The following is a 26091-nucleotide window of genomic DNA, read 5'->3' as shown; positions in this document are numbered from 1 at the left end:
GATAATGAATTAAATTGATTTTTGGGATGACTGGAAAGAGTGATAATTCCAGAAATGCTTTCATTGATCCAGCCATTCACTGATTCAGGGACAGTGTAAGAGTTAAGCGACTGACATCCAGTCTCTTCAGCTCCCTGTTGGGAAATGCTGATTAAGCAATTCTGAACTTACAATGATGCTGGTCTGCATTGCTGTCCCCTTTTTAGTTGCTGAAAAATTTGTAGTTCCAGCAAAGGACCTATCTAGATGAAGTAAAATCTTAACAGGATATATTGTTTCAGTATAGATGTGAAGTTACTTAGCTGGTGTTTTTTCTCTCCTGACTTTTTTTTTTTTTGGCACTGCTTCCAGAAAGGAATTCAACCAATTTTCCTATCTTTACTCCAGAAATCTCTTTGGTATTAGACATTATTTTCCGAATTGAAAATAGTCTTTTGCATGTGTTGCCAAAGCTATAACTAAACTTGGAAATTATAATTCCCTGAAATAGGAGCTTATCCAGATTTTTCACACTTTAAAAGACAGGAGATTATTACTTCAGGAAACAGTGATTCCTTCACTGATCATTTCTTTTTTTTTTGGGGGGGGGGGAGGTCCGGTCATGGGGCCTGAACTCTGGGCCTGGGCGGTGTCCCTCAGCTCTTCAGCTCAAGGCTAGAGCTCTTGTGCCACAGTGCCACTTCCAGCTTTTTTCTTTTTGCTTATGTGGTGCTGAGGAATCGAACCCAGGGCCTCATGCATGCAAGGCAAGCACTCTACCACTGAGCCACGTTCCCAGCCCCTTCACTGATCATTTCTAAATGATATTTTTCCCCCTTACATTGAGTCAAACCAGTCTCCCCATAATTTCCATTTGTTGAACCTATTTCCTCTCCTGAAGACCAACCCTTTCGTAAGACAGCTGTCAAACATTTAGTAGCGTCTACCTGTTCCCTTCATTGTTCTCCATTTGGCACAAATATCCAGTTTTTTTTCTTTATGTCACATTTTTTAGATCCTTCATCAAATGTCCAATGGTAATCTTCCTCATAGGATACTTAGAATTGCTTAAGTCTGATCAGTACAAAACATAGAAGAGAAGGGCAGTCAGGGTCAAGGAATGTTATTTCTGGAAACAGCTACTTCAATAGTTTTGTACCTCAGTGATATAACACTAAGGTTAACTGACATACCTAAGGACTTACAGCTAATTAAAAGTAGAGCTGGGTCTATAACTTAGGTCTCTTCCTTCTTTCCCTCTGTCATTTCTCCCTCTATCCCTTCCTATCTCTCCTCATTACCTTCTCTTTCCTCCCCCGACTCTTGGAATCTATTCTACTATTGAGTCAGCCTAAAATATTTAATGTGATAGAGTGCAAAAACTATAATGTTGAATCAGGTATACTCTGAAATTGTGAGTTGCTTCTACCTCATTCTTCTGCAACTAATATTCAAGTAATTTTGGTTGTCAAGAATAGGGTAAGAACTTTACATATATCTCTTTTAGTTTGTCTGCTTTATTTCGTGAGGCCCATCTACTGACTTGGTGTCTTTGCTTATGCAGTGCCCTCTGTAACTTTCTTATTCCTATAACTTACTCCTTACACATATAACTCCTAACTCCTGTATGTGTGTATGTTAGTACTGGGGCTTGAACGTAGGGCCTCACTCTCTTGCTTGGCTTTTTCACTCAAGGCTGATGTTTCACCATTTGAGCCATAGCTCCATTTTTGGCATTTTGATGTTTAATTGAAGGTAAGAGTCTCATAGACTTTCCTGCCTGGGTTGGCTTTGAGTCCTGATCCTCAGATCTTACCCTCTTGAGTAGCTAGGATTCTAGGCAAGAGCCACCAGTGCCCAGCTTGACTCCTTACTTTCTAAATTCACCCACAGATCAAATTCAAGAAGGCTTTTCTGTCTCATATGCTTCTCTGTTCCATCTCCCACTGTTGGGTAGATGCTTATCTCGTTCCTCTTAGTAGCCACCGTAAACGTCTGCATATAGCATTGTCCTGACAGTATTTGTTGTGTCTTGTGTCTTCCAGAATAGGTTTGGTATCTTGGTTATTCCAGAGCCTCAGTTTACAACCTTACTTAAATTGTCAGGCTGTATCATTTTAGCATACATAGTCACCTATTGCCCCCCAAATACTTAATAGCAAACCACCCTTTCAGTAACTTACATCAAAAGTATCTATTCTTATGCACATAGGTCTGCAGATTAACTGCAGTTTGATGTTTGTTAGGTTCAAGTGGGCTAGACAAGTATATTCTGCATGTTGGCTTCCTACTTGTTTACCATAAATTTATTCTGGGGCTCAGGCCAAATATACCGTAGCTACCTGGAACATGCTCCTCTCCTAAGCAATGCTTTCTGTCTTTTAGGATATATCAGGATAATTTAAGCATTATCTAAAGTGAAACTTTAAATGTTGTACATGCATTCTCTATATAGAACAGATCATCTCCTTTATTATTGCCTTGCCTAACTAAGTTCTTTGAGTATCATAAGCAAGGGTCATAATTCTGATTTTTTTTTTTTTGGTCATCTGATTTTTTTTTTTTTTTGGTCATGGGCTTGAACTAAGGGCCTAGGCACTGATCCAGAGCTTTTCTAATCAAGGCTAGTACTCTACCACTTTGAGAGCCACAGCTGTATTTCTGGTTTTCTGGTGATTAATTAGAGATAAGAGGCTCAGAGACTTTCTGGCCTGCACTGGTTTGGAAATGAGATCCTCAGATCTCAGCCTCCTCAGTTATGAGCTACCAGTGCCAGGCTCAGAATCTTTTTTTTTCTCCCAGTCCTGTGGCTTGAGTTCAGGGCCTGCACACTGTCCCCGAGCTTCTAAGGCTAGCATTCTACTACTGAGCCACAGCACCACTTTTTTCTGTTTATGTGGTACTAAGGAATCGAACCCAGGACTTCATGCATGCTAAGCAAACACTCTACCACTAAGCCACATTTCCAGCCTCTCAGAGTCTTTTTTAATGACTTATTTTCTCATATTCTGTTTTGGACTTGGTTTCTAGGCAGCTGTTGTGCTGTGTATGGACGTGGGCTTTACTATGAATAACTCCTTTCCTGGTAAAGAGACCCCATTTGAACAAGCAAAGAAGGTGATGACCATGTTTATCCAGCGACAGGTAAATTTCAGCCTGATCTTGAGCTTGTAATCTGTGTTTTAACCATTTGTCGGCTTTACCTACTAATGTGAAATACCAGTCTCCTCCTAATGTCCAGCCTCAGTGTTGTCAGAAATCTGGGACGTTCTTTTTCATGCCTTTACATACAAGTTCACCTACCACTAGAGTCTGATTTTTGTTTTCCTGTTCTGGCTCATTCACTAGATGTTTCAGTTTTTATCAGACAAGGCAGTATAAAGTAATGTTTAAAAGTACAATAGCTAGAGCCAGAAAAGGAATTCATGGTGGCTGTCTTGATGCCATCTGTCACAGTGTCTCAATGCCCCGTTCATAAAATGAGAAAATAATAATGCCTCTCACATAGCATTGAAAACAGAGTGGATGTAGATAAGTGCTTAGAAGAGTCCTTGGCATATTTCAAACACTATGAAATTTTTAGCTCTTATTTTTACCTCTTCTGATTGGTACAACTGCCAAGTTTGCTAAGGCCACAGGGCCTTGGTTCATTCACTGGGAGCTGCAGCCCCTCCTAGACACCTCTGCTGTTTTTCTGGGTGTTGTTACTTTCTTGGGCATTATTGCATCTCACCTATCATTCTAGATCTTTTAGTCTTATGACCTAGAGTTCTTGAGGTATCAAGAAAGAGAGTGCTAGCAACCCATCTTTGGTTATTGATGTGTATTTTGTTATTGAAATAGTACTGCTATATCTTAGTATAGTTCAGAGGCTTTAAAAAAAATGTACTAAGGATTATAAATCCAGGGCCTAGCAGTATGAAGCACTGAGCCATATTTAACCCATAGAGTTTTTTATTGCTGTTGTTTTGAGAGAAGCAGTACTTTATTTTTTTATTCTGCCTCTTCCATGAGAACTAAAGTGAATCTAGGAAGCTGGAAGATAAAATCTGTGTCCATTCCTCTACTTCCTTCCGATTTTTTTTTTTCCATACCTGGTGTTTTCTGATTGGAGCAGGATTATCTTGCTTTGAGGTGAACTTTTGAACCCTTTTTCTCTTTCTTTCCTTTCTTTCTTTCCTTTCTTTCTTTCTTTCTCTCTCTCTCTCTCTCTTTGTTTCTCTCTCTCTCTCTCTCTCCCTCTCTCTCCCTCCCTTCCTCCCACCCTCCGTCCCTCCCTTCCTTCCTTCCTTCCTTCCTTTCGCCAGTTCTGGGGCTTGAACTCAGGGCCTGGGCACTGTCCCTGAGCTTCTTTTGTTCAAAGCTAGCATTTGAGCCACAGCGCCACTTCCTTTTTTATGGTATTGAGGAGTTGAACTCTGGGTTTCATGCATGCTAGGCAAGCACTCTACCACTAAACTACATTCCCAGTCCTTTCCTTAGTTCCTTATTTTCTTAAAAACTAAAATGTCTTGTATTATAGACAACCTTTAAGCCTTTCCTACTTTCTTTCCTTTTCCTTAGCTTTAAGTAGTTATCACTATGCATAATTTATACTATTTTGGCATAAGTATTCATAAGTAATATTTTGTGTTTTGCAAAGCTGTCAGAAGAACATGTTTTTTAATGTGTACATATTTTTTTCCTCAAACTTACGTTTCTAAGTTTAACTCATGTTGACAAATGTTGCGCAGATTCATTCATTTTATTGAGTATAATGTCCATTGTATAAAAATTCTGCTCTGGACACTGGTGGCTTGTGCCTGTAATCCTAGCTACTCAGGAGGCTGAGATCTAAGGATTGCAGTTCAAAGCCAGCCCAGGCAGGAAAGTCCATGAGACTATTATCTCCAATGAGCCACCAGAAAACTGGAGTGGTGCTGTGGGTCAAAGTGGTAGAGTGCTAGCTTTGAGCAAAAAAGCTCAGTGACAGTGCCCAGGCCCTAAGTTCAAGCCCCACAACCAACAACAATAACAAAATAATTCTGCAGATTTTTTATTTGTTTGATTTTTCTGTCGATCCTGGGGCTTGAACTCAGGGCCTGGTTACTGTCCCTGTGCTTTTTTACTCCAGGAGCACTCTACACCTAAGCTATAGTTCCACTTCCAGCTTTTTTCAGGGGTGCAGGTAGTTAATTGGAGATAAGAGTCTCACAGGCTTTCCTGCCTAAGCTGGCTTTGAACCAGGATCCTCAGATCTCTGCTTCCTAAGTAGCTAGGATTACAGGCCTGAGACACTAGTGACTGGCTCTGCAGTGTATTTTTTTTTTGGGGGGGGGGGGGAGGTTCTAGTCATGGGACCTGAACTCTGGGCCTGGGCGCTATCCCTCAGCTCTTCAGCTCAAGGCTAGCACTCTACCACTTGAGTCACAGCACCACTTCCGGCTTTTTTTTTTCTTCTGCTTATGTGGTGCTGAGAAATCGAACTCAGGGTCTCAAGCATACAAGGCAAGCGCTCTACCACTGAGCCACCTTCCCAGCCCCTGCAGTGTATTTTTGTGTTCTGCTGATGGATGGGTAGCTTACATGTTTTGCTCTGTTATAAACATTGCTGAAGTATAAGCTTCCTTGTTCACTGTCTCCTTGTGTACATGAGTCTCTCTAAGCCATATGTAACTTCCATGAAATGTCTGGAATATGGAATATTAACTTGCAGGTTATTTGTGCATGTGTATGTGTGAGTGTTGATACTGGGCTTGAACGCAGGACTCAGGTGCTATGCTTAGCGTTCTCATTCAAGGCTGGAGCTCTACCACATCTCCACTTCTGGCCTTTTGTTGGTTTATTGGAGTTAAAAATTTCATGGACTTTCCTGCCTGGGCTGGCTTTGAATTGAAGTCCTCAAATTTCAGCCAGGCAAGAGCCTGGATAACTATTGGTCTTTTAAAATTGTTACTTTGAATGGAAATGGTAACTTTGAATAAATATTCTAGAAAGACAGGCTAACGTCTTCAAATTATCCATAATTAGTTTTCATTAATAATTAAGTTTGTCCAGGCATTGGTAGTTTATACCTAGAATCCTAACTACTCAGGAGGCTGACATATGAGGAAGGATTGTAGTGCAAAGCCAGTACGGTAAGTCTGTGAGACATCTTATCTCCAATTATCTACTAAAAATCTAGAAATAGAGCTTTAGCTCAATGTGGTAGAGTTCTAACCTTGAGCACAAAAGCTCAGGGACAGTGCCCAAGCCCTAGGACCAGCACCAAAGAATAACACAACAACAATGAGTTAGAGTCTAGCCAGGCATCCGTAGCTCAGGCCTGTAATCCTAGCTACTCGGGAGGCTAAGAGCTGAGAATCATGGTTCAAAGCCAGCCTGGGCAGGAAAGTCTGTGAGACGCTTATCTCTAATAAACCACCAAAAAACTGGAAGTGGCACTGTGGCTTAAGTAGTGAAGTGCTCGCCTTGAGCTGAAGAGCTCAAGGAAAGCACCCAGGCCCTGAGTTCAAGCCTCATAACTGACAGGAAAGAAAAAAAAAGAGATTCTACCTTGCCATGAAGTCATCAAGAGCATTTACTCCTTACCCATTCCCTTACACTTACTTGAACTGAAATAAAGACAACCTTGTCATTGTCAATAAGACCCAAGTTTCATCTATTTCTGTGACTCTAGGGACATACTTCCTGAAGCTTAGATATCTTAGTGCCTCAAGTGGTTCTAATATGTTTTTCAGCCTTCTTATACTCTTCTGTAGGTGTTTTCTGAGAGCAAGGATGAGATTGCCTTAGTCCTGTTTGGTACAGATGGCACTGAGAATAGCCTTGCTAGAGGGGACCAGTATCAAAACATCACAGTGCACAGACACCTGATGCTACCAGATTTTGACTTGCTGGAGGACATTGAAAACAAAATCCAACCAGGTTCTCAACAAGCTGACTGTATCCTTTTTTAACCAGAGAAGATGGAAGAAATTTCCTTTAATCTGAGAAATCGTAATACAATCTGGGGGGGCTCTCTCAGAGTCCCAGCTCGGAGCAACTGGGGATTTTTGCTCTGGAGAGAGAGGTAATATGTGTTAAGATTTAATCAGGTTGGATGCCCGACTTCAGGTCTTCTACTTGCTCTTTCTTTTTATTAGTGATATAAAGGGATTGAGAGCTAAAGGTAAGGAAAAATGATAGGAAATGTACATGCATATTGACCATCTATAAAGGGTTTGGTTCTGGTTCTGGTTAAAAATGTGTGGAAGTGCCAGGTGCCTGTGGCTCATGCCTGTAATCCTGGCACTCAGAAGGCCTGAAATCCGAGGATCATGTTTCAAAGCCAGCCCAAGCAGGAAAGTCCATGAGACTCTTACCTCCAAACACCAAAAATACCAGGAATAGAATTGTAGCTCAAGTGGTAGAACACTACCCTTGAGCCAAAGAGCCTGAGTTCAAGCCCAGGACCAGCACAAAAACAAACAAAACAAGTTTAGAAGTAAAACCAAAATATTTGAAAATATAAAAAAAACTTGTTAAAAGATTATAGTTTTAGCTCTTTCTGCCCTTTAATGGAGGATGTTATTGGGTGAAAATTAGGTTAATATCCAAACTGAGATTTCCAATTTCTAACATCTAAACTAAATTTTTTCCCCATCTAAACTAATTTTATTTATTTATTTATTTATTTTTGTGTCTGGTCGTGGGGCCTGAACTCTGGGCCTGGGCACTGTCCCTCACTTCTTCAGCTCAAGGCTAGTGCTCTACCACTTGAGCCACAGCGCCATTTCTGACTTTTTTTCTTTTTGCTTATGTGGTGCTGAGGAATCGAACCCAAGGCCTCATGAAGCATTTGCTCTACCACTCAGCCACCTTCCCAGCCCCTAAACTAATTTTCAAGGTTTGGGCATCTTTCACAAAATTAGTACCATTTCTGGTCACTGGGAGGTGCTGTTGTGTTGGAAGTGAATTATAAATGCTGCATTAAGGCTTCATATTTGAGAATGGACTGTGATCACCAAAAATAAGTTAAAGGTACTATTAAACAGCATTTTTTGGTTTAATGAGTGAAATATGTGAGATTACCTTTTGCTTATTTTCTTTGTCATACTATGTGTGTCAGGATTTATACTTTGGGTCTATAACATTTCTGAATATGGTTAATGAGTAAATTTTTGGAAGAAAGGCACTTGAGTAAGTGCTTGTAGTTTAGGTGTTTTGTTTTTTTTTTTTGGTTATCACATAGTCCAATGTCTACAATTCCCAGCTCCTCTGGAATAAAAATAAAAAGTTGTTGTTTGTGGAGATGGGGAATACAAATTTGGGCATGCAGGGATTGTTTGGTGCTCTCACTACCCTTAACTAGCAGAGTTCTGGATGCCCTCATCGTGTGCATGGATGTGATTCAGCGTGAAACTGTGTAAGTGTTTCATCTGAAAAAAGCTAGAAATGAGCCTTTCTGCTAAAACTATATGGGTTGGTTGTACTTTGTGATTTATTGTTAAACAGGTAATATGTTTATATGGCAAAATGGATATCTGATAGAATTCAGTGGTTCAACTTCTAAGTGGGTTTTTTGGGTTCTTGGTGTGTGTGTGTGTGTGTGTGTGTGTGTGTGTGTGTGTGTGTGTGTGTGTGTGTGTGTGTGTGTGTGTGTGTGTGTGTGTGTGTGTGTGTGTGTGTGTGTGTGTGTGTTTTGGGTTCGTGTGTGTGTGTGTGTGTGTGTGTGAGTGGGTTTTTTGGGTTCTTGTGTGTGTGTGTGTGTGTGTGTGTGTGTGTGTGTGTGTGGTGGTCCTGGGGCTTGTACTCAGGGTCTAGGCGTCTAGGCACTATCCTTGAGTTTCTTTCACTTAGGGCTAGCACTCTACCACTTGAGCCAGAGCTCTACTTCCAGATTTTTTTGAGTAGTTTATTGGAGATAGAGTCTCACAGACTTTTTTGCCTAGGCTGGTTTGGCTTGGAACTGTGATCTTCAGATGTCAGCCTCCTGAGTAACTAGGATTGTAGGCTAACCACCAGACACCAGTGCCCAGCTTCAACTTCTAGTTTTTAAAAGTTTAAAGCGAAAAAATACTACATTTGGTAGAAATTTATCTCTGGGAAAAACAAGCGTTTGGTTTATTTCAGTTTTTATTATTTGACTTAAAACTAATGACCAAAAACTTCCAATAGTTCTAAATGGTATGATCCATAAGTGATATTTTGTATATACTAACTCTGAGCAACTTTTGAAGTCACTATTTACTTAGTTACTCTGCCTTGAAAACGTGTATCTTTGCACACACATGCATACACACACACACCCCTTGGCTGTTTGGGAAGACGTTTGTACTAAAATCCCAGGCCTGCATCTATATTCTTATTTCTTACTTTTTGTACAGTCCTATGGCACATCCTGCCACTAATTCTGTGCATAGAATTGGAGCAGATGTTTAGAACATGAACCTGATAGACTGAAGTTCTGTTACTGTAGAAGAGTTCCTTGTTAACACTTTGTACACATGAAGACTGGACAGGGATCTTTACATCAGTTATTGCATCTTTAAGTGTTAGTATTTTGAGTTAGGGATTCAGAAACATGTATTTTTATGATGTTGGCAATTTTCCTCCCAAGATGTTTTAAGTAGGACGTCTGCCAGGATTGATTATGTGTTTGATAGGAACTCAACTGAGCACCCAAAATATGTAGACTTTTAGAATCTAATCCTTTAGTAATTGTAGCCTATCTTTGCTCATTGACCAAGTTTTATTTGAATTTGTACAAATTAATTCAGGAGAATGAGTTATTAATATGATAACTCCTCATTTCAGAGGAAAGAAGTTTGAGAAGAGGCATATTGAAGTGTTCACTGACCTGAGCAGTCCGTTCAGCAAAGACCAAGTGGATATTATAATTCAAAACCTGAAGAAATCTGGCATTTCTCTGCAATTCTTGTAAGATCCTAAGAATCATGTATGCAGAAAAATCTTGTTATCTCTAATGTAGTGAGTGGGGACCTTGCCAAATGCTTGGTTCATGGGAATCTTCCTCTGTAGCATAGTTGGGATTGGTCAGATGACTAAGAATTGAGCTTTACTGATTATTCTGTTTTCATGGAGGTGAGAGTCACTATGATACAGAATAATTGAGCTCAGTAGCAAATCATTGTTTTGTGCTTTGAATAGTAAAAACAGCACAAAACATTTAAGTAAAAACTTTATGCAGTAGTTATCAGATTGATACTTTCTTAAACAGCTCAGAGAACCAAGCTCATCAGATTTGGGAAACAAAGGTGTCAAGCTAGGAGTACTTTTTCCATTCATAGATATTTATATTTAGCATTTCCTCAGATCTAAAGGATGCAGTAACATACATAAAATACAATGTACTTTTATAACTTAGAGATGGGCAACAAATTTGGGAAGAAAATGCGTATTTCACAATTTTTTAGGGAGAGTCCATTCTCTCATAATAACCTGAATGTCCCCTCCTGTGAATTACTTTTTCTGTCTTACACACCCGAATAAAAAATTTCTTTTCAACACACTAATCCTACTATGAAACCTATTTTTTGTTCCATTTTTGGTGAAAATAGAGTGATAACATAAGATGTTGAATTATCAATCTTCTAGGACATTCATTTTTCCAAACTGAGATGTCAGTAGCTAGAGGTAAGCTTTTGGCTTCTTAAAATGTCTAGCATAGGGAATTAAGAATCTCTCTCTCTTTCTCTCTCTCTCTCTCTTTCTCTCTGTCACACATACACCTCTTAAGACTGTTAAGGGACATCTCCTTTCTGTAGGACTATAGGAAAAGAAGTTCAGAATACTCCATCAAACTGGTACTTAAGATAGTACTTCAGAGAGATTAAGTACTTTTGAAGTGACACTTCTAATTGAATTATTTTTTTCAGTACTTCAGAATCCCAGCTTAGTTTCTGTTTCCTATTCCTTGTTCATGAACTCAAGTTGCTTCTGAAAGGCTGAAGCATACCATACTGCTCTTTTAATAGGAAGCTTCTTATCTGTTTATTTCTTGGTGTGTGTCTCACAGCAAAGTGTGTAGAAAAGAGAGACAACCTTTTCATCTATTGCTCACTATTTGACTAGTTGTGTTTTTGTTGTTATTGTTTTTAGGAAATAGGTTTTCTTGTGTTAAAACCCACCAACATAAAGAGTTTATGATTTTGTTGTTTGATATAGTCATATATGATTGATTGTTCTAGTTGGATTAGATTGCTTGGTCCTTGAACTTAGTTTTCAGTTTCTACTGACTATTGAGAAACTTACTTCTGATCAAATAGGGACTAGAAAGAACTGCTACTATAACTGCTTTTCTAAGATAAAATTTTTTTTTTTTTTGGGTCCGGTCATGGGACCTGAACTCTGGGCCTGGGCACTGTCCCTCAGCTCTTCAGCTCAAGGCTAGCGCTCTACCACTTGAGCCACAGCGCCACTTCCGGCTTTTTCCTTTTTGCTTATGTGGTGCTGAGGAATCGAACCCAGGGCTTCAGACATGCAAGGCAAGTGCTCTATCACTGAGCCACCTTCCCAGCCGTAAGATAAAATTTTGACTTTATTTTTTCATGTCATTTTTCTCTTCTGGTTAATGCTATGGCAAAACCAAACACCTAAAGTAAGCCCTATGTGCTATTCCTTGCTCCTGAGGAGCTTTATATCTGATAGGAAATGTGGGCCACTCAAATCTATTATGCTTATATGTAGAAAACATACAAACAAAAGCCTCATTTTAAATACAGGAAGTGAAATGATAGAGAAATTGCTTTAAAAAATATTCATCCTATTTGGAATGACCACAGACAATGTTGAGTGCTCTCCAAGAAATTAGAGCCTTTATTTAGCTTTTAGTTTCCAGGGATAAAGTAAGATAGTGTGTGCTACAGTGGAAAGAACCATGCCCTTCCATCAGGTGATTGTTTGCTCTGTTCTTTATTAGCTATGTGGTTTGGGCCAAATTATTTCAATTTGGCCAAACTCCTTCAGTTTCTTTTAAAAAAAGTGGAGATAGAAATCTATATTTTAATGTAAGGATTAAATGGGATTGTGTTCATGAAAGCATTTATATTACCCATATAAAGTATTATCATAAAACATTTTGGTGGTTTTTTCAGTTTATATATTGATTATTTAATAGCTTTTAAGACTATTAATACCAACCTAATTTTGGTTTCAATTCAGATAACTGGAGTAAAACATAATAAAGTTTAGTTTTCCTTATATCAAGTAACTTTCTGATTTCTGTATAGGAATTCATTAATAATTACTTGGTGCATGGTTGGTTTACTGATTGATTTCAAATAAAGGTGAAATATGGTTGAACATATGGAGAGTGTCAGATATTCTGGCATTTGAGACCCTCAGGCCATGCTTGCTTTTTCAATTATTTTGTTATGTAAGCTGGTAAATATCCTTTTCTCCCTGTTACTAAGTTAAAGGAGTTTTAGTCACTTGAAATTGAAACAATATTGGGTGAGGTAGATGAGTCATTTGGTAGATGAAAAATATGAAGTTTGGTGAGTTGACTGACATGCTTGTTTTCTCATAGCTAATGGTAACAGTAACAAGATTATTTAGCATCAGAGCTTGTCTTTTTAATTATTGCTGGTCTTTTCTGGATAGTTTGCCTTTCTCCATCGGCAAGAAAGATGGAACTGGAGACAGAGGAGATGGCAACTTCAGCTTGGACCACTCTGAACCGTCCTTTCCTCTAAAAGGATTTACTAAGCAGCAAAAAGAAGGTATTCAGATGGTAGAAAAGATGATGATGTCTTTAGAAGGTGAAGATGGACTGGAAGAAATTTATTCCTTCAGGTAAGAAGTGAAGACACTGGTGACAACTTTTAATCTTACATAAATTTCTTTCAGTCACAGGTCTCCCCTGTGTGTGTATATGTGTTGGTATTTGAACTTGGACCTTGTACTCTTGCTAGAGTTTTTGCTCCTAGCTGGCACTCTACCACTTGAACCATGCTTCCAGTTGGGATTTTTGCTGGTTAATTGGAGATAGAATGTTTTGGACTTTTTTTTTCTCATGCTGGCTTTGAACCATGATTCTTTGATCTCAGCATCCTGAGTTGCTGGGATTACAGGCTTGTGTGAACTCAGATTCTTAGGGCTAGTACTGTTTGATGTTCATAAATAAATTCTAGTTTAATAATCAATATACAAAATAAAAGCAGTATAGGCCAACTTCTCAAAGTAAACATTCAGCAACTAGAATATTTTTAAGTAGCTGTAATATATATCTGCTCTAAGTTATTTCTTAATTATGTTTTTAAATATTTCTGGTGCTGGACACCGGTGGCTCACGCCTGTAATCCTAACTACTCAGGAGGCTGAGATCTGAGGATCTCAGTTCAGAGCTAGCCCGGGCAGGAAAATCCGTGAGACTTAACCACCAGAAAACTGGAAGTGGTGATGTGGCTCAAGTGGTAGAGAGCTTGCCTTGAGATGAAGAGCTGAGTGACAGCTTCCAGGCCCAGAGTTCAAGCTCTATGACTGATCAAAAAAAAAAATTTTTTTTTCTGGTGAGCCATAATTGACAAGTAGTACATCTTCATTTTGTAAATATGAACCCCCTTGACAAATTATAGGTAAATGGAAAGTTTATACATGGGGTTGTAATTTCCTAGTGATTGCTAAAAACTCAATAGGAATCCTTAAGTATCTTGGAATAATTTGTGTTCTTGTCACAGTCTGTGCAGTTATGTTTGTGTGCTATTTCTCTTTCAATTTTGGGAATATGCCTTAAGCTAGCATATTAACCATAGTAACATGAAGAAAAGTTATAGGCCTATATAAATTACTATTTAAAATTTTTTTTTCCTCTGTAGAGCGTAGCAAACAGGGAATTTGTTGTGCATTGTCCTAGCAATTTGAAGCAACTTTGACTTTGGGTCTGCCATGAAGGTGTGGACAAGCACTTTGCCATCCAATATAGTGGCCAGTAGACACATGAGACTATTTGCGTTAATTAAAATTAAATCTTGAAATTTGATCCACCAGTCACAGCAGTCATATTTCAAGTGCTTAGTTGTCTATTGGGCAGGCATAATTACAAGTGGATTGTACTGAGCAGCACTTGAACAGATTTATCCCTGTGAGGATCTTAGGAAGACAACTTGACTTTTACCTGGTAAAATCTACTGCAGAATGAATCTGGCTGTTCTTGAACGTTATATCTTATACTCTGATATTTAGAATTTTTCCCTACAATGGAATCCATAGTCCATCAAGGTTTTAGGCCTGACTCATGCTTGGATTAGTAATGTCTTATGAGACAGAGTTGACCTGTCTCAGACCCATTTGTTCCCCAACAAATTCATAGCCTAGCTGTAGTATAAGTTTTGGTAGCAGTATGCCAGATGTGTTATCTGTTCTACTATTTGTTATAAATTAATGAAGAAATAGTCTTTTGAAATCTCCCTGTCCATAACTCAGTGGATAATGTAAGATAGTTCTCTACGTCTTCCTATATCTGCACTTCATGTGTACCAAGAAAATCAACCGTAAGGCCTGGGTTGTGTGGTAAGTATAGTTGGTCATTAATTCCTTTGCCCTTTATCTTAATGAATACCACAGATACTACCTTGTCTATAATCTTCTCTGTTGGATTTGATGGGTAACTGGTAAAAATAGAAGTGATCTTTACTTTTGTTTAAATGAAGCGGTACCTTTCCCTCCTCCAGTCCTCCTTCTCACTAATAAAAAAACATATAGAGTTTTTTCCTTTAAAAGACTAAATATAGACTATTTCCTTTATCCCCTAGTAGTTGTTACTTAACTTTGTTTTGTATGCATATAGAAACAAATACTATCTTTTATTTAAAAGAATTAGTTGTTGTTGTTGTTTTTTTTTTTTGTCAGTTGTGGGGCTTGAACTCTAGGAGGCCTGGGCACTGTCTCTCAGCTCTTCTGCTCAAGGCTAGCACTCTACCACTTGAGCCACAGTGCCACTTCTGGTTTTCTGGTGGTTTATTGGAGATAAGAGTCTCAGGGAATTTCCTGCCTGGGCTGTCTTTGAACCACAATTCTCAGATCTCAGCCTCCTGAGTAGCTAGGATTACAGGCGTAAGCCACCGGCACCCGGCAAAACAATTGGCTTTAAGAAATGAATTGTCCGTGTTTTGAGCAAGAAGGTTCTAGTGGGGCTCCTCTGACATCCAGAGCAGATGTTCTTTTTGTTTTTTCTTTTTTTTCCTTTTTTCTTTTTGGTCTGGTTGTGGGGCCTGAATGGCTAGTGCTCTACCACTTGAGCCACAGTGCCACTTCTGGCTTTTTTTCTTATTGCTTATGTGGTGCTGAGGAATCAAACCCAGGGCCTCAGGCATGCAAGGCAAGCGCTCTATCACTGAGCCACTTTCCCAGCCTCTTATTTTTTCTTTTAATATATTTTTATTGTAAAGATATTGTACATAGGGGTTACAGTTACATGAGCAAGGTAATGAGTCTATTTCCTATTGAGCATTCTTACACCCTCCTTTGTTTTTCCCCTACCATCCCTTCCCTCCCCACTCAGAGTAGATGTTCTTATCCTTAGGTCTGTTGTTTTTTGTGAACCTTTTACATTGTGTATCAACTTATTTGTAAATGCATTTTTACCATATGCTCCAAGGTGTCTTGGTCCTAAAAAAAACATTAAGAGCCACTGGCAGAGTTAAAGAAACGGTTGAATAAAGATAAAGCTGTTCCTTTTCACCTGTCAGTATAGTAAATCCCAGTTTGACTCCCTTCTAAGCCAACTTGTGTTGGCTCTCTCTCAACTTTTGGTTGTCATTTTCCTGCCATCCCCTGCTGTTCTCTTTATAATCATCAACAGTTCATTTCTCATTCAGGAAAAGTAAGTGCATCATCATCTAGCCATGTTTCATTTTATATTTTTATTTATAAAGTGAGAGCCTGCGACAACTGAATGCCTTTAAGAAAATTGAGAGGCGTTCCATGCCCTGGCCCTGCCAACTGACCATTGGCTCCAATTTGTCTATAAGGATTGTGGCTTATAAATCGGTAAGTAACAAGTAGACATTTTAAAAAATAATGTTAGAGCAGATCAAGATGCTTATGTAAGGAGCTGGCAATTCATGTGTGGGTTATTCAGAGCATAATTACTGCTTCTCTGGCAGTTCTCCCTTTTTATTTAATCTTTGTTTAGCTTTTTATATAAAAAGGCATGCTAGCAAGAGAAGTTTTAAGAATTGTGTATAATATAGTTTGAGTTTTTCTTCTTTCTCTTTGGGCTTTTCTGTCTTTTTGGAAGAAAAATAATGAATTAACTTGTCATTGTAATATGTCAGGAATGTAGTTGACATACCAGAGTTCAGAGTTTGAAGATTTCTTCACACCTAATTTACTTATTAGTGATCTGAGAGTAGTAGCATCTAAAATGTCAAAAACTGGTGAGCTGTTAGTGTGAAATTGCGTTTTGTAATACATGTACATTTGTACATAATAGCACAGTTTCAAGAGTGAGTTGCTGGTGATGATTATTTGATGAAAGTCTAGTATGAGTAAGCATGTCTTTCCCAAGCCCCAACATGAGCTTCCTCCTTTCCTTTCCTTTCCTTTTCCTTTTCCCTTTCCCTTTCCCGTACCTTCCTCCCTCCCTCCCTCCCTCCTTCCCTTCCCTTCCTTCCTTCCTTCCTTCCTTCCATCCATCCTCTCTCTCTCTCTTTCTTTTTTTCTTTCTCTGTCTCTTTCTTTTTTTTTTTCTTTTTTCTTTTGTTGGTCGTGGGGCTTGAACTCTGGGCCTGAGCACTGTCACTGAGCTTCTTTCGCCCAAGGCTAGCACTCTGTCACTTGAGCCACAGTGCCACTTCCAGTTTTCTGAGTGGTTTATTGGACGTAAGAGTCTCACAGACTTTCCTGCCCAGGCTGGCTTTGAACTGCGATCCTCAGATCTCAGCCTCCTGAGTAGCTAGGATTTCAGGTGTGAGCCACCGGTGCCCAGCTGTTTTGTTTTGTTTTGTTTTTGTCCTGGGGCCTGAACTCTGGGCCTGGGTGCTGTCCCTGAGTTCTTCAGCTCAAGGCTTGTGCTCTACCACAGCGCCACTTCTGGTTTTCTGGTGATTAATTGGAGATAAGAGTCTTACGGACTTTTCTGCCTGGGCTGGCTTTGAACTGTGATCCTCAGATCTCAGCCTCCTAAGTAGCTAGGATTACAGTGGTGAGCCACCAGTGCCTGGTCAGAAATTTTTTTCAGTATAAAAAATAAATATAAAAACATGTATTTCAGTACTTTCTTTCAAACACATTATATATCATGAGAATCTTTTTTTTTTTTCCCTCCCAGTCATGGGGCTTGAACTCTGGGCCTGGGCACTGTCCCTCATCTCTTCAGCTCAAGGCGAGCTCTTTACCACTTGAGCCACAGAGCCACTTCCAGTTTTCCAGTGGGTTATTGGAGATAAGACTCTCACGGACTTTCCTGCCCTGGCTGGCTTTGAACCGTGATCCTCAGATCTCAGTCTCCTGAGTAGCTAGGATTACAGGTGTGAGCCACTGGCTCACGGCTTTTTTTTTTTTTTTTTTTGCCCCAGTCCTGGGGCTTGAACTCAAGGCCTGAGCACTGTCACTGAGCTTCTTTTGCCCAAGGCTAGCACTCTGTCACTTGAGCCACAGCGCTACTTCTGGCCTTTTCTGTTTATGTGGTATAGAGGAATCAACCCAGTGCTTCATGCATGTGAGGCAAGCACTCTACCACTAAGCCACATTCCCAGCCCATATCATGAGAAACTTGGAGCTAAATATTTATTTGGGTTCTATCAAGGCTTAGAATAGTGTCCCTAGATATATGAATAGTCTCTCCTTTACTATTTTGATTTTCTTCTCAAAATCTATTGATTTCTTTTTATTGGAAAAATAGTATACAGTCCCCTTTATTAGACAGTCTGAGGGTTTTGTATAAGGAGTATATTTATCCAGGTATTAATAATTATCTGCAGATTATCTTTTTTTTTTTTAATTTAATTTTATTTTATTTGAGAACATACTGTACAGAGGGATTACAATTACATGGGCAGGATAATGCATACATTTCTTACCAAGCATTGCATCCTCCTCCTTTGTTTACCCTTCACCTCCCTACACCCCCCCCCCCCCCCCCCACCGACATTGTAAAGCTGGTTTTGACATGACATTTTGTACTTCTCATTGTTGCAACAGGTCCACCTGAATCCTTAAACGACTTGTTTGTCCCCATCTCCTCCACATGTTATACTGACATCAAATATAGTGAAAGCGGGGTTACACTGTGGGGGAGGGATCTGCAGTAGAAATAATTATAAGATGTTTTTATTAGGAACTAAACTAAGGTTTTGCATAATAGGCAAGAAAAAAAACTTCAAAACAATATAACTAGAGTAATTGTGCCGAGTGTTTGTTTTTGAACGAGAGAGCACATTAGGTTTTCATCTGCTATCAACGAGAATCCAGTCTTTCCTTATTTTTCCATTTATTTGTCATTTGGAGATAAGATTATACAGACAAAAGTTAGAAAGACTTGGATAATTGTGGATGCAAGAACCCTTAAGAAAGAAGATGTACGAAGAGAAACAGTTTATTGCTTAAATGATGATGATGAAACAGAAGTTTCCAAAGAGGATACTATTCAAGGTATGCTGGGAAGAGTTTGCACTTTTGCTTAAAAGAGATTGTCTTCAAGATGGTGTAAGGCAGGTTAAGACTTATACTAATGTGCACTTGGAGATACTCCTCTGAGTTACAGAGCTGCAACTCTGAGGGGACAGTAAGATCCTGGTCCTATCCATCAGTGGGCAGGATGGTTCCTAGGAGGGTAACTGAAGCTTGCATTCTTCTGGAGTGACAGGGTGTAGTAAGTTTATTCTAGTTGAAACTCCCATGCTATGAGAATAGCTAAACTGGCTAAAACAAGGTAGTAAGGGGAGGTTTTTTTTTCTGCTTGTTTGTTTCCTTTATTTTAATTTTTACTTCCATGATAACTATTCTTCCAAGTGCCAGTTTCATGTTTTGGATCCTACTAGTTATGCTACCTTAGTGGAATAAGAAAATATTTGTGTGATTATGGTTTGTGCTTTCTAAGATCTTCAAAATTGTACCTATTATCTTATATATATAACATATAATACATATTAATACATATTACTATATTATTGCTGTTATACTATGTATTATATGATATTATATACTAATATGTAATATAATGTTACTATATATAATATAGGGTAATATATAATTTTTGTTTACCATATATACTATTATATATATTACTTATTTATTTTGTTTGTGCTTGAGTTTGAACTCAGGGCTTCAGTACTTGCTTGGCTATCATTCTATACTACCATATGAGCCATTCCTCCAGCCATGCTTTTTGCTGGTAATTTTGGAGATAAAATCTCATGGACTTTTCTGTGGGAGTTGGCTTCAAACTTAGTTCCTTAGGCTCTCACCCTCTTGAATGGCTGAGTAATCCTGAATAGGATTACAGGTGTGAGCCCACCAGCATCCAGTTCCTATGTAGTATTTTTGTCCCAACAACTTTGAAAGTAATTGAGAATTTCTGAATGTCCCAGAACTAGAAGTTATAAGATCCCAAATGATAGTTAAAACAACCACCAGGATCGTTAGGTAAAGTTATTGCCAGGCTATGTATTACCTTGTATAGTTTTGATTTGCTAGTCTTGAAAAAATTACATCTATGACACTGTATTTCATTGTGTATAGTTCATTGTTTAGGGACTACAGTAACTTAAAGGTGGTGGTGATTATGATTCCTTTCTCCTGGTGGGATGTAGTTAACACTCCAAAATTTCTACTATTTTTATTTTTTAATCTCAATTTAGTTGCACAGAACATGAAATTTAGAATTAGAAGAATTGGGTTAGAATCATGACTCCATCAGTTTATACCTGTTCTAAGTACTGGTCTATAGTGTAAGAATAGCATGATTGAAAGCTAGGATGAAAGCCAGGCACCAATGGCTCACACATGTAATCCTAGCTACTCAACAGGCTGAGAGCTGAGGATCACAGTTCAAAGCCAGCTCAGGCAGGAAAGTCCATGAGACTCTTCAGTTAGCCAACAAAAAATCAGAAGTGGAGCTGTGGCTTAAGGGGTAGAAAACTAGCTTTGAGCATAAAATCTCAGGGCACCCAGGCCCTGAGTTTAAGCCCTAGAACCAGGGGGAAAGAAAGAGAGAGAGAGAGACGGAGAGACAGAGAGAGAAAGAAAAAGAAGGAAGGGAAAGAGGGAGGGAGGGAAGGAAGGAAGGAAGAAAAAGACTAAGAGCAGGGAAGTAGAGCTTTTAGAGTATATCTAACTGACAGCCTGCTTTTTGTCATTTAATTGTCATAGCCACTTAATGAAGTAGGCAGTCTTGCTATTCTATTTTATAGATATGGAAACAAGGTGGAAGGACATTCAGTAACTTTTAAAGTTACACAGAGGAATTAGTGTGCACACATTGCAAAGAGATGTGACTGTATGCTATAGTCTCTTGTATATTTTGCCATGTACAAAGTTAGAGTTATTTTCCCTTACATAGAAGAACCACATCTTAATTTGAACTTTCAAGTTGTCCGATTAAACAACTGAAATAAATGACTGATGAAAGAAAATTTAGAAAAACATTTGGTTTACATACAGCTCTTAATCATGTGCCATATGTTTTGTTGCTGTCTTTTTAAAAAATATGTACATGAAATTGCAACACGTTTCTTTTTAATTAAACACATGGCATCATTAGACTAACAGGAACACGTGATGCACTAGATTGAAGAAGAATCTGCCTCCAGACTCCAAGTTCTTCTTTTTAAATTTTTTATTATCTTTAAGTAGTTGTACAAAGACGTTCCCATTATAAAAAACAGTATATGAATACAAAGTGTCTGACAACATTGTCACCCATTGCTCCTAACCCACCCCTTCTCTCACTTTTCTTTTCTACAAGTTCTTTTTCGTTTTGTTTCTTAGAATAAAGATGTGCATTTACCTAAAGCCCACATCTTTGCATTTTGATGATCCTTTTCCTCAAAATATACAATAGATACTGCATAAGGAAGAGGCGGGGTTGAAATTTTTGTCTTTTTTTGTTTTTTGAAGCCAATAGTCTATATAAATATTCTAAAAAGTGTGTGTCTTGGGGGAGAAAACCCAGCAATAAATGGAGAAAAATACATGTCCCATTAACTGAAAATTTCTAAACAGAAGAGGAGCTTTGGCTTCTTCTGTTAGGTATTTGACTCTCTAGCAGATGTTTTTATTATTATTATTTTTTAAATAAGTTTTTTATTGTGAAAATACTGTACAGAGGGGTTACAATCACAAGAGCAAGGTAATTAATACATTTCTTATCAAATATTGTTGCCTCCTCCTTTGTTTTTCTCCTACCATCTCTTCCCTCCCATCTCCACAACTATATCACCCCACCTAAATTGTAAAGTTCGTTTTTCAATATAGCGTCTTGTACATCTCGTTGTTGCAATGGGTCAACCAAGATAAGGACACAAGTGATTTTTTTCTTTCTTGCTATTGTTTCTAACGTATTTATACGTGAATTTTTTGTTGCTTTGTTATGTCCCTCCCCCACGGTATAACGCCTGTTTTCACTGTATTTGATGTTGGTATAATTTGGGGAGCGGAAGGGAAAAAACAAATTTGTTTATTATTATTTTTAAAAAATATTTTGTTCTGAAAATTTCCTAGGAGTGGTTTCTCTTGTGAATCTCCAGATTTCTGGATAAATGTGTTTTTATTATGTTGACAAATCATGCTTGTACTTTAGTCAGCCATGGTTTATCTTTGGAGTATAACTAGTCTGTTGCATTTGCTACAGTTGTTAATCTAGGTTGAGTAGTTGGTAAGGTAACTTAAGTTACAGAAGATGCTACTTAAAAAATGTAATTAGATTTTAATGGATTAGATATTGTATATATGTGGGTTGTGCTTTTTTCCTTGATCACAAGGGGCAGTAATTTTGATTCCAGGGACTAGAAGATGGAGACTGGCTGTGGAATGTGCATGTGTTGTTAATGTAGCACAGAGCTCATTTCAGCTTGGAGAAAATGAGGCCCCATATGCCTAACAGATGCTCTTCTCTTGTTCTCTAGGGTTCCGCTATGGAAGTGATATAGTTCCTTTCTCTAAAGTGGATGAGGAACAAATGAAATATAAATCAGATGGAAAGTGCTTCTCTGTTTTGGGATTTTGTAAATCTTCTCAGGTACAGCAATTACAATGCGATTGTGAACAAAATGTGAAAAAAAAAAGCACTTGAAATGTAGTGCTTTTGATTGAGTATTTTATTTATAATGTATACTTATTTCTAAAATGTTGCTTGGGGGTTGGTGTTGGTATCTTTGATTTTTTTTTGGAGAGAAAAGTCAAAATTTAGAGAAGTCTCAGAATAAATTAGAAGAGTAGATTCAACTTAATCATTCTTCCCATTGCTGACTTGCATGGCTTCCAGTCCCCTTAAGGAAACAGCACTTAGTTCTTTGCTATTGTATTGCGTTTTTCCAAACTGTCATGTGTAACAGAATGTTTGAGAGTTTTTGAATTTGCATCAACTCTTCTCAATGTCCATTGTAGTGTTAGAGGATGTAAACATCCATAAGTCACGCGTTTTTTAGGCACCAAAGCTGGGTTCACAAAATCAACACAATAGGAAATGAAATAATTCATTGTGGGATATTTTATACTCTTAGAAAGAATTGTTCAGAGATTCTAAGAGATCTAGATTAAATTCTTGAGGTAGGTAGCAAAGAAATAAATTGGAGCAAATCTATCTATCTATCTATCTATCTATCTATCTATATTTATAGACATATATATTACGTTTTTGTGTGCAGTTTATCTATAGGGACAGAGAGTTTTTAATTGGAGAGCTCACATGAGAATTGTAATGAAAATAATTATGACTCTGTATTCTGAGTTTGAGCTTGTTCATGTTGCTTTGGCTTATATTCCCTGTGCCCTTTGGTGTTAGAATAACAGCAAGGTGGAGAATTGTATTTATGACTGTCCAGACTGTTACATATGTCTTTAAACTCATAAGCCAAACAAATTAAAGAATATTTACTTAAACTGTAGGATTTTACTGGTACGAATAAATACTTTCGGGAAGTTGAGAGTCCCTAAACAATGCTCTGAAAAGATTTACTAAAGGAATTGTTTACTTCAGAACAAATACAAATGTATAACATCATTATTAAAGGCAATGCTTATTATGAGTCTTCAGTGAAACAGACACTTCATTTAGACCAATATATAGAAACCGTCCTATTGAAAAGTATCTTTGCTTTGCTTGCACACACATGACCCAGTCTTTGTTTTTCAGATAGTCTGGTGCTGATTTTCTCTGAGACATCCATCTTCTTATCTCCACCTCTAGAGTAGCTGGGACCAGTCTTAGACTCAACTAATCCTAGCTTGTTTTTGAGATAGGGTCTCACTAATGTGCCAGGACTGGCCTCAAATTACAATCTTTCTGTATCTACCTTCTTAGTAGCTGGGATTATAGCCATGCACTATATGCCTAGCCCTAAAATTAACTTATAAAAATCATGAAATGTTTTGTAAGCCAACTTTTTAAACAATAGATTTTAAAAGTAGGCATAGAAAGGAGTGACTGTTTAACATGTCCACCTTTTTGTTTTTAAGCTAAAAATCAACTTTATGTTAAGTACAACCTCAGACAAATACAGTGAAGATGAAGTATAATAACTACTATCTCTTGAATAGTTACAGTATTCTAGACTGTTTGAAATGTTTTGTATAAATTCTCATTTAATCCATACTTCCCTTTTAACAGGTGCCATGATAGGCATCTTTTAGATTGAGAATTTGAGGTTCCATACTGTTAAGTAACAAGCCTAAAGTCATATAACTGAAAGATGATAAAAATGGATTTTAAACCAGGTCTCTTACTGGATTATGCTATTATTTTAGTGGTAATCTGTTCAGTAGAAGCACAAACTCATTTTTGAATAGTCTAGCTTACATACTTGTGCTCATATATATTGCTTAACAAAAGGATACATGATGTTAAGAGCACAGGGTTTTCCATAGCAACTATTATAAAATATGAGCATACACATTTTAACAGACTAGTGATGATTTCCAAAGCAATAAAATCACACATATTAAAATTCCATTCCTTGATTATTTCTAAACCAGTAAAATGATACATTATGCTCCCTTCCCTGAAACTGGGTGTTGACAAGTGTAACATTTCTGGATTGAATTAATGTAAAAATGTTCATGCTTTTAGATTTATGTCTCTAGTGCTGTTCTATTGTGTTTTGTTTTGTTTTTGTGATACTAGGGATGGAACCCAGGGCTTCTTGTATGTTTAGCAAGTGCTTTACACTGAGATATATTCCCAGCCTAATTTCTGTTTTGTTTTGCTTCTTAATTGTGAACTATTTTAAATTTCAAGACCCTTTGAATTTCTCTTTCTTTTATTTTTATTATTTCCTTTTTTTGTGCTTGTCCTGGGGCTTGAACTTGGGGCCTGGACGCTGTCCTTGAGCTTTTGTGCTCAAGGCTAGTGCTTTCCCATTTGAGCCACAGCTATACTTTTGCAGCTCTTTGGGTGCTTACTTGGAGATAAGTCTCAGTCTTTCCTGTCTCACAGACTTTCCTGCCTGAGCTGATTTTGAACAGGATTTCTCAGATCACAGCTTCCTGAGTAGCTAGGATAGCAGATGTAAGCCAGTGAGCCACTGACACCTGGCTCAGTTTCTTTCTTTACAAGTTATCAAGTGTTCTGAGTATTGAAGTATTAGAGAGGAAAGAATTTAACCAGAATTTCTTCCAAATATCTGGCTGGCGTTTTGTTTTGTTTTGTTTTTTAAGTCATTTAGGTATATTAAGAAGAGATACCATTAGTTTTTTGGGGCGGGGAGTGGTCATGGGGCTTGAACTCAGGGCCTGGGTTGTCCTGAGTGTAGTTGAGGCTAGAGCTCTAGCTCAAGGCTAGTGCTCTACCTCTTGAGGCCACAGCTTCACTTCTGGTTTTCTAGTGGTTAATTGGAGATAAGAGTCTGACAGACTTTCCTACCTTGGCTGGCTTTGAACTTAATCCTCAGATCTGGCCTGAGTGGTTAGGATTACAGAAATGAGCTACCAGCACTGGCCATTAGCTATTCTTTAATAGAGAATATACAAATTCTAATAGGTAAAAGGGCAAGTAAATCTATATGAATATAGCAAACTAAAATTATTATTCAAATATGCCTCAGAATGATGATTTTCTTTCTTTCTTCTTCTTTTTGTTAATTTTGGGACATTATCTTGCTATGTAGCCAGGTTGGCCTTGAACCTGTGTTCAAGTGTTGGGATTATAGGCATGTGGCATTATACCTGAAAGAATACTGATTTTCACATAGTGAAAAGATATGGAGATGAAAGGACTTTGAACTTATATCTGTTTCATACCCTAGCTGGTAGACTTCTTGAGCTGCTATTTTTTTTTTTTTCCTGGTCCTGGGGCTTGAAGTCAGGGCCTGGGCTCTGTCCCTGAGTTTCTTTTTTTTTCTTTTCTTTTTTTTGGGGGGGGTCCGGTCGTGGGGCCTGAACTCTGGGCCTGGGCTCTGTCCCTCAGCTCTTCAGCTCAAGGCTAGTGCTCTACCACTTGAGCCACAGCGCCACTTTCGGCTTTTTTCTTTTTGCTTATGTGGTGCTGAGGAATGGAACCCAGGGCCTCAGGCATGCAAGGCAAGCGCTCTACCACTGAGCCACCTTCCCAGCCCCCTGAGTTTCTTTGTGTTCAAGGCCAGCACTCTACCACTTAAGCCACAGTGCCACTTCAGCTTTTTCTGAGTAGTTTACTAGAGATAAGATTTTTCTGCCCAGGTTGGCAAAACCTTGATCCTCTGATCTCAGCCTTGTGAGTAGGTAGGACTATAGGTGTGAGCCACCAGCACCTGGCTTGAGCTGCTATTTATTGTGAGAGTGCTCCAAATTTTTTAGTTTAGAGGTGGGAGAACAGAAAAAAAATGGAGCAAAATGTCACCTAGTATAGCACATGGCATGTTCTTATAAATAAACTCCAGGCTCCAGATTATATATATCAGAGAGAAGCTAATCTTGGTAGAGGAGGATGGGTTATGATTTCAGGAACTGTTAGGTATTTTTTTTCTAATCAAATATTGGTAGAGCTCTTATACC

At 38.3% G+C, this 26091-nt stretch overlaps 1 protein-coding gene across 4 annotated transcripts in view; it reads left to right on the top strand.

The window, feature by feature from the left end:
* The window catches only part of Xrcc5 (X-ray repair cross complementing 5), a 93726-nt gene that overhangs the window by 1350 nt on the left and 66285 nt on the right, over nucleotides 1-26091 (top strand). For 3 of the 4 annotated variants that reach the window (XM_042679205.1, XM_042679201.1, XM_042679202.1), the window contains exons 2-9: nucleotides 3010-3123; nucleotides 6720-6903; nucleotides 8317-8365; nucleotides 9757-9879; nucleotides 12565-12756; nucleotides 15837-15951; nucleotides 18417-18555; nucleotides 22029-22141. In XM_042679205.1, the coding sequence (XP_042535139.1) occupies nucleotides 3028-3123; nucleotides 6720-6903; nucleotides 8317-8365; nucleotides 9757-9879; nucleotides 12565-12756; nucleotides 15837-15951; nucleotides 18417-18555; nucleotides 22029-22141 (1011 nt within the window). In that variant the 5' untranslated portion in view covers nucleotides 3010-3027. Of the gene's footprint in view, nucleotides 1-3009; nucleotides 3124-6698; nucleotides 6904-8316; nucleotides 8366-9756; nucleotides 9880-12564; nucleotides 12757-15836; nucleotides 15952-18416; nucleotides 18556-22028; nucleotides 22142-26091 lie in introns of those variants that run through there. The other variant, XM_042679203.1, reaches the window with a different exon arrangement.

Source organism: Dipodomys spectabilis, unplaced genomic scaffold, assembly GCF_019054845.1.
Source record: "Dipodomys spectabilis isolate Male_0828 unplaced genomic scaffold, ASM1905484v1 ptg000051l, whole genome shotgun sequence".
NCBI classification, from domain to species: domain Eukaryota; kingdom Metazoa; phylum Chordata; class Mammalia; order Rodentia; family Heteromyidae; genus Dipodomys; species Dipodomys spectabilis.
This window is presented reverse-complemented; position numbering and strand designations above follow the sequence as displayed.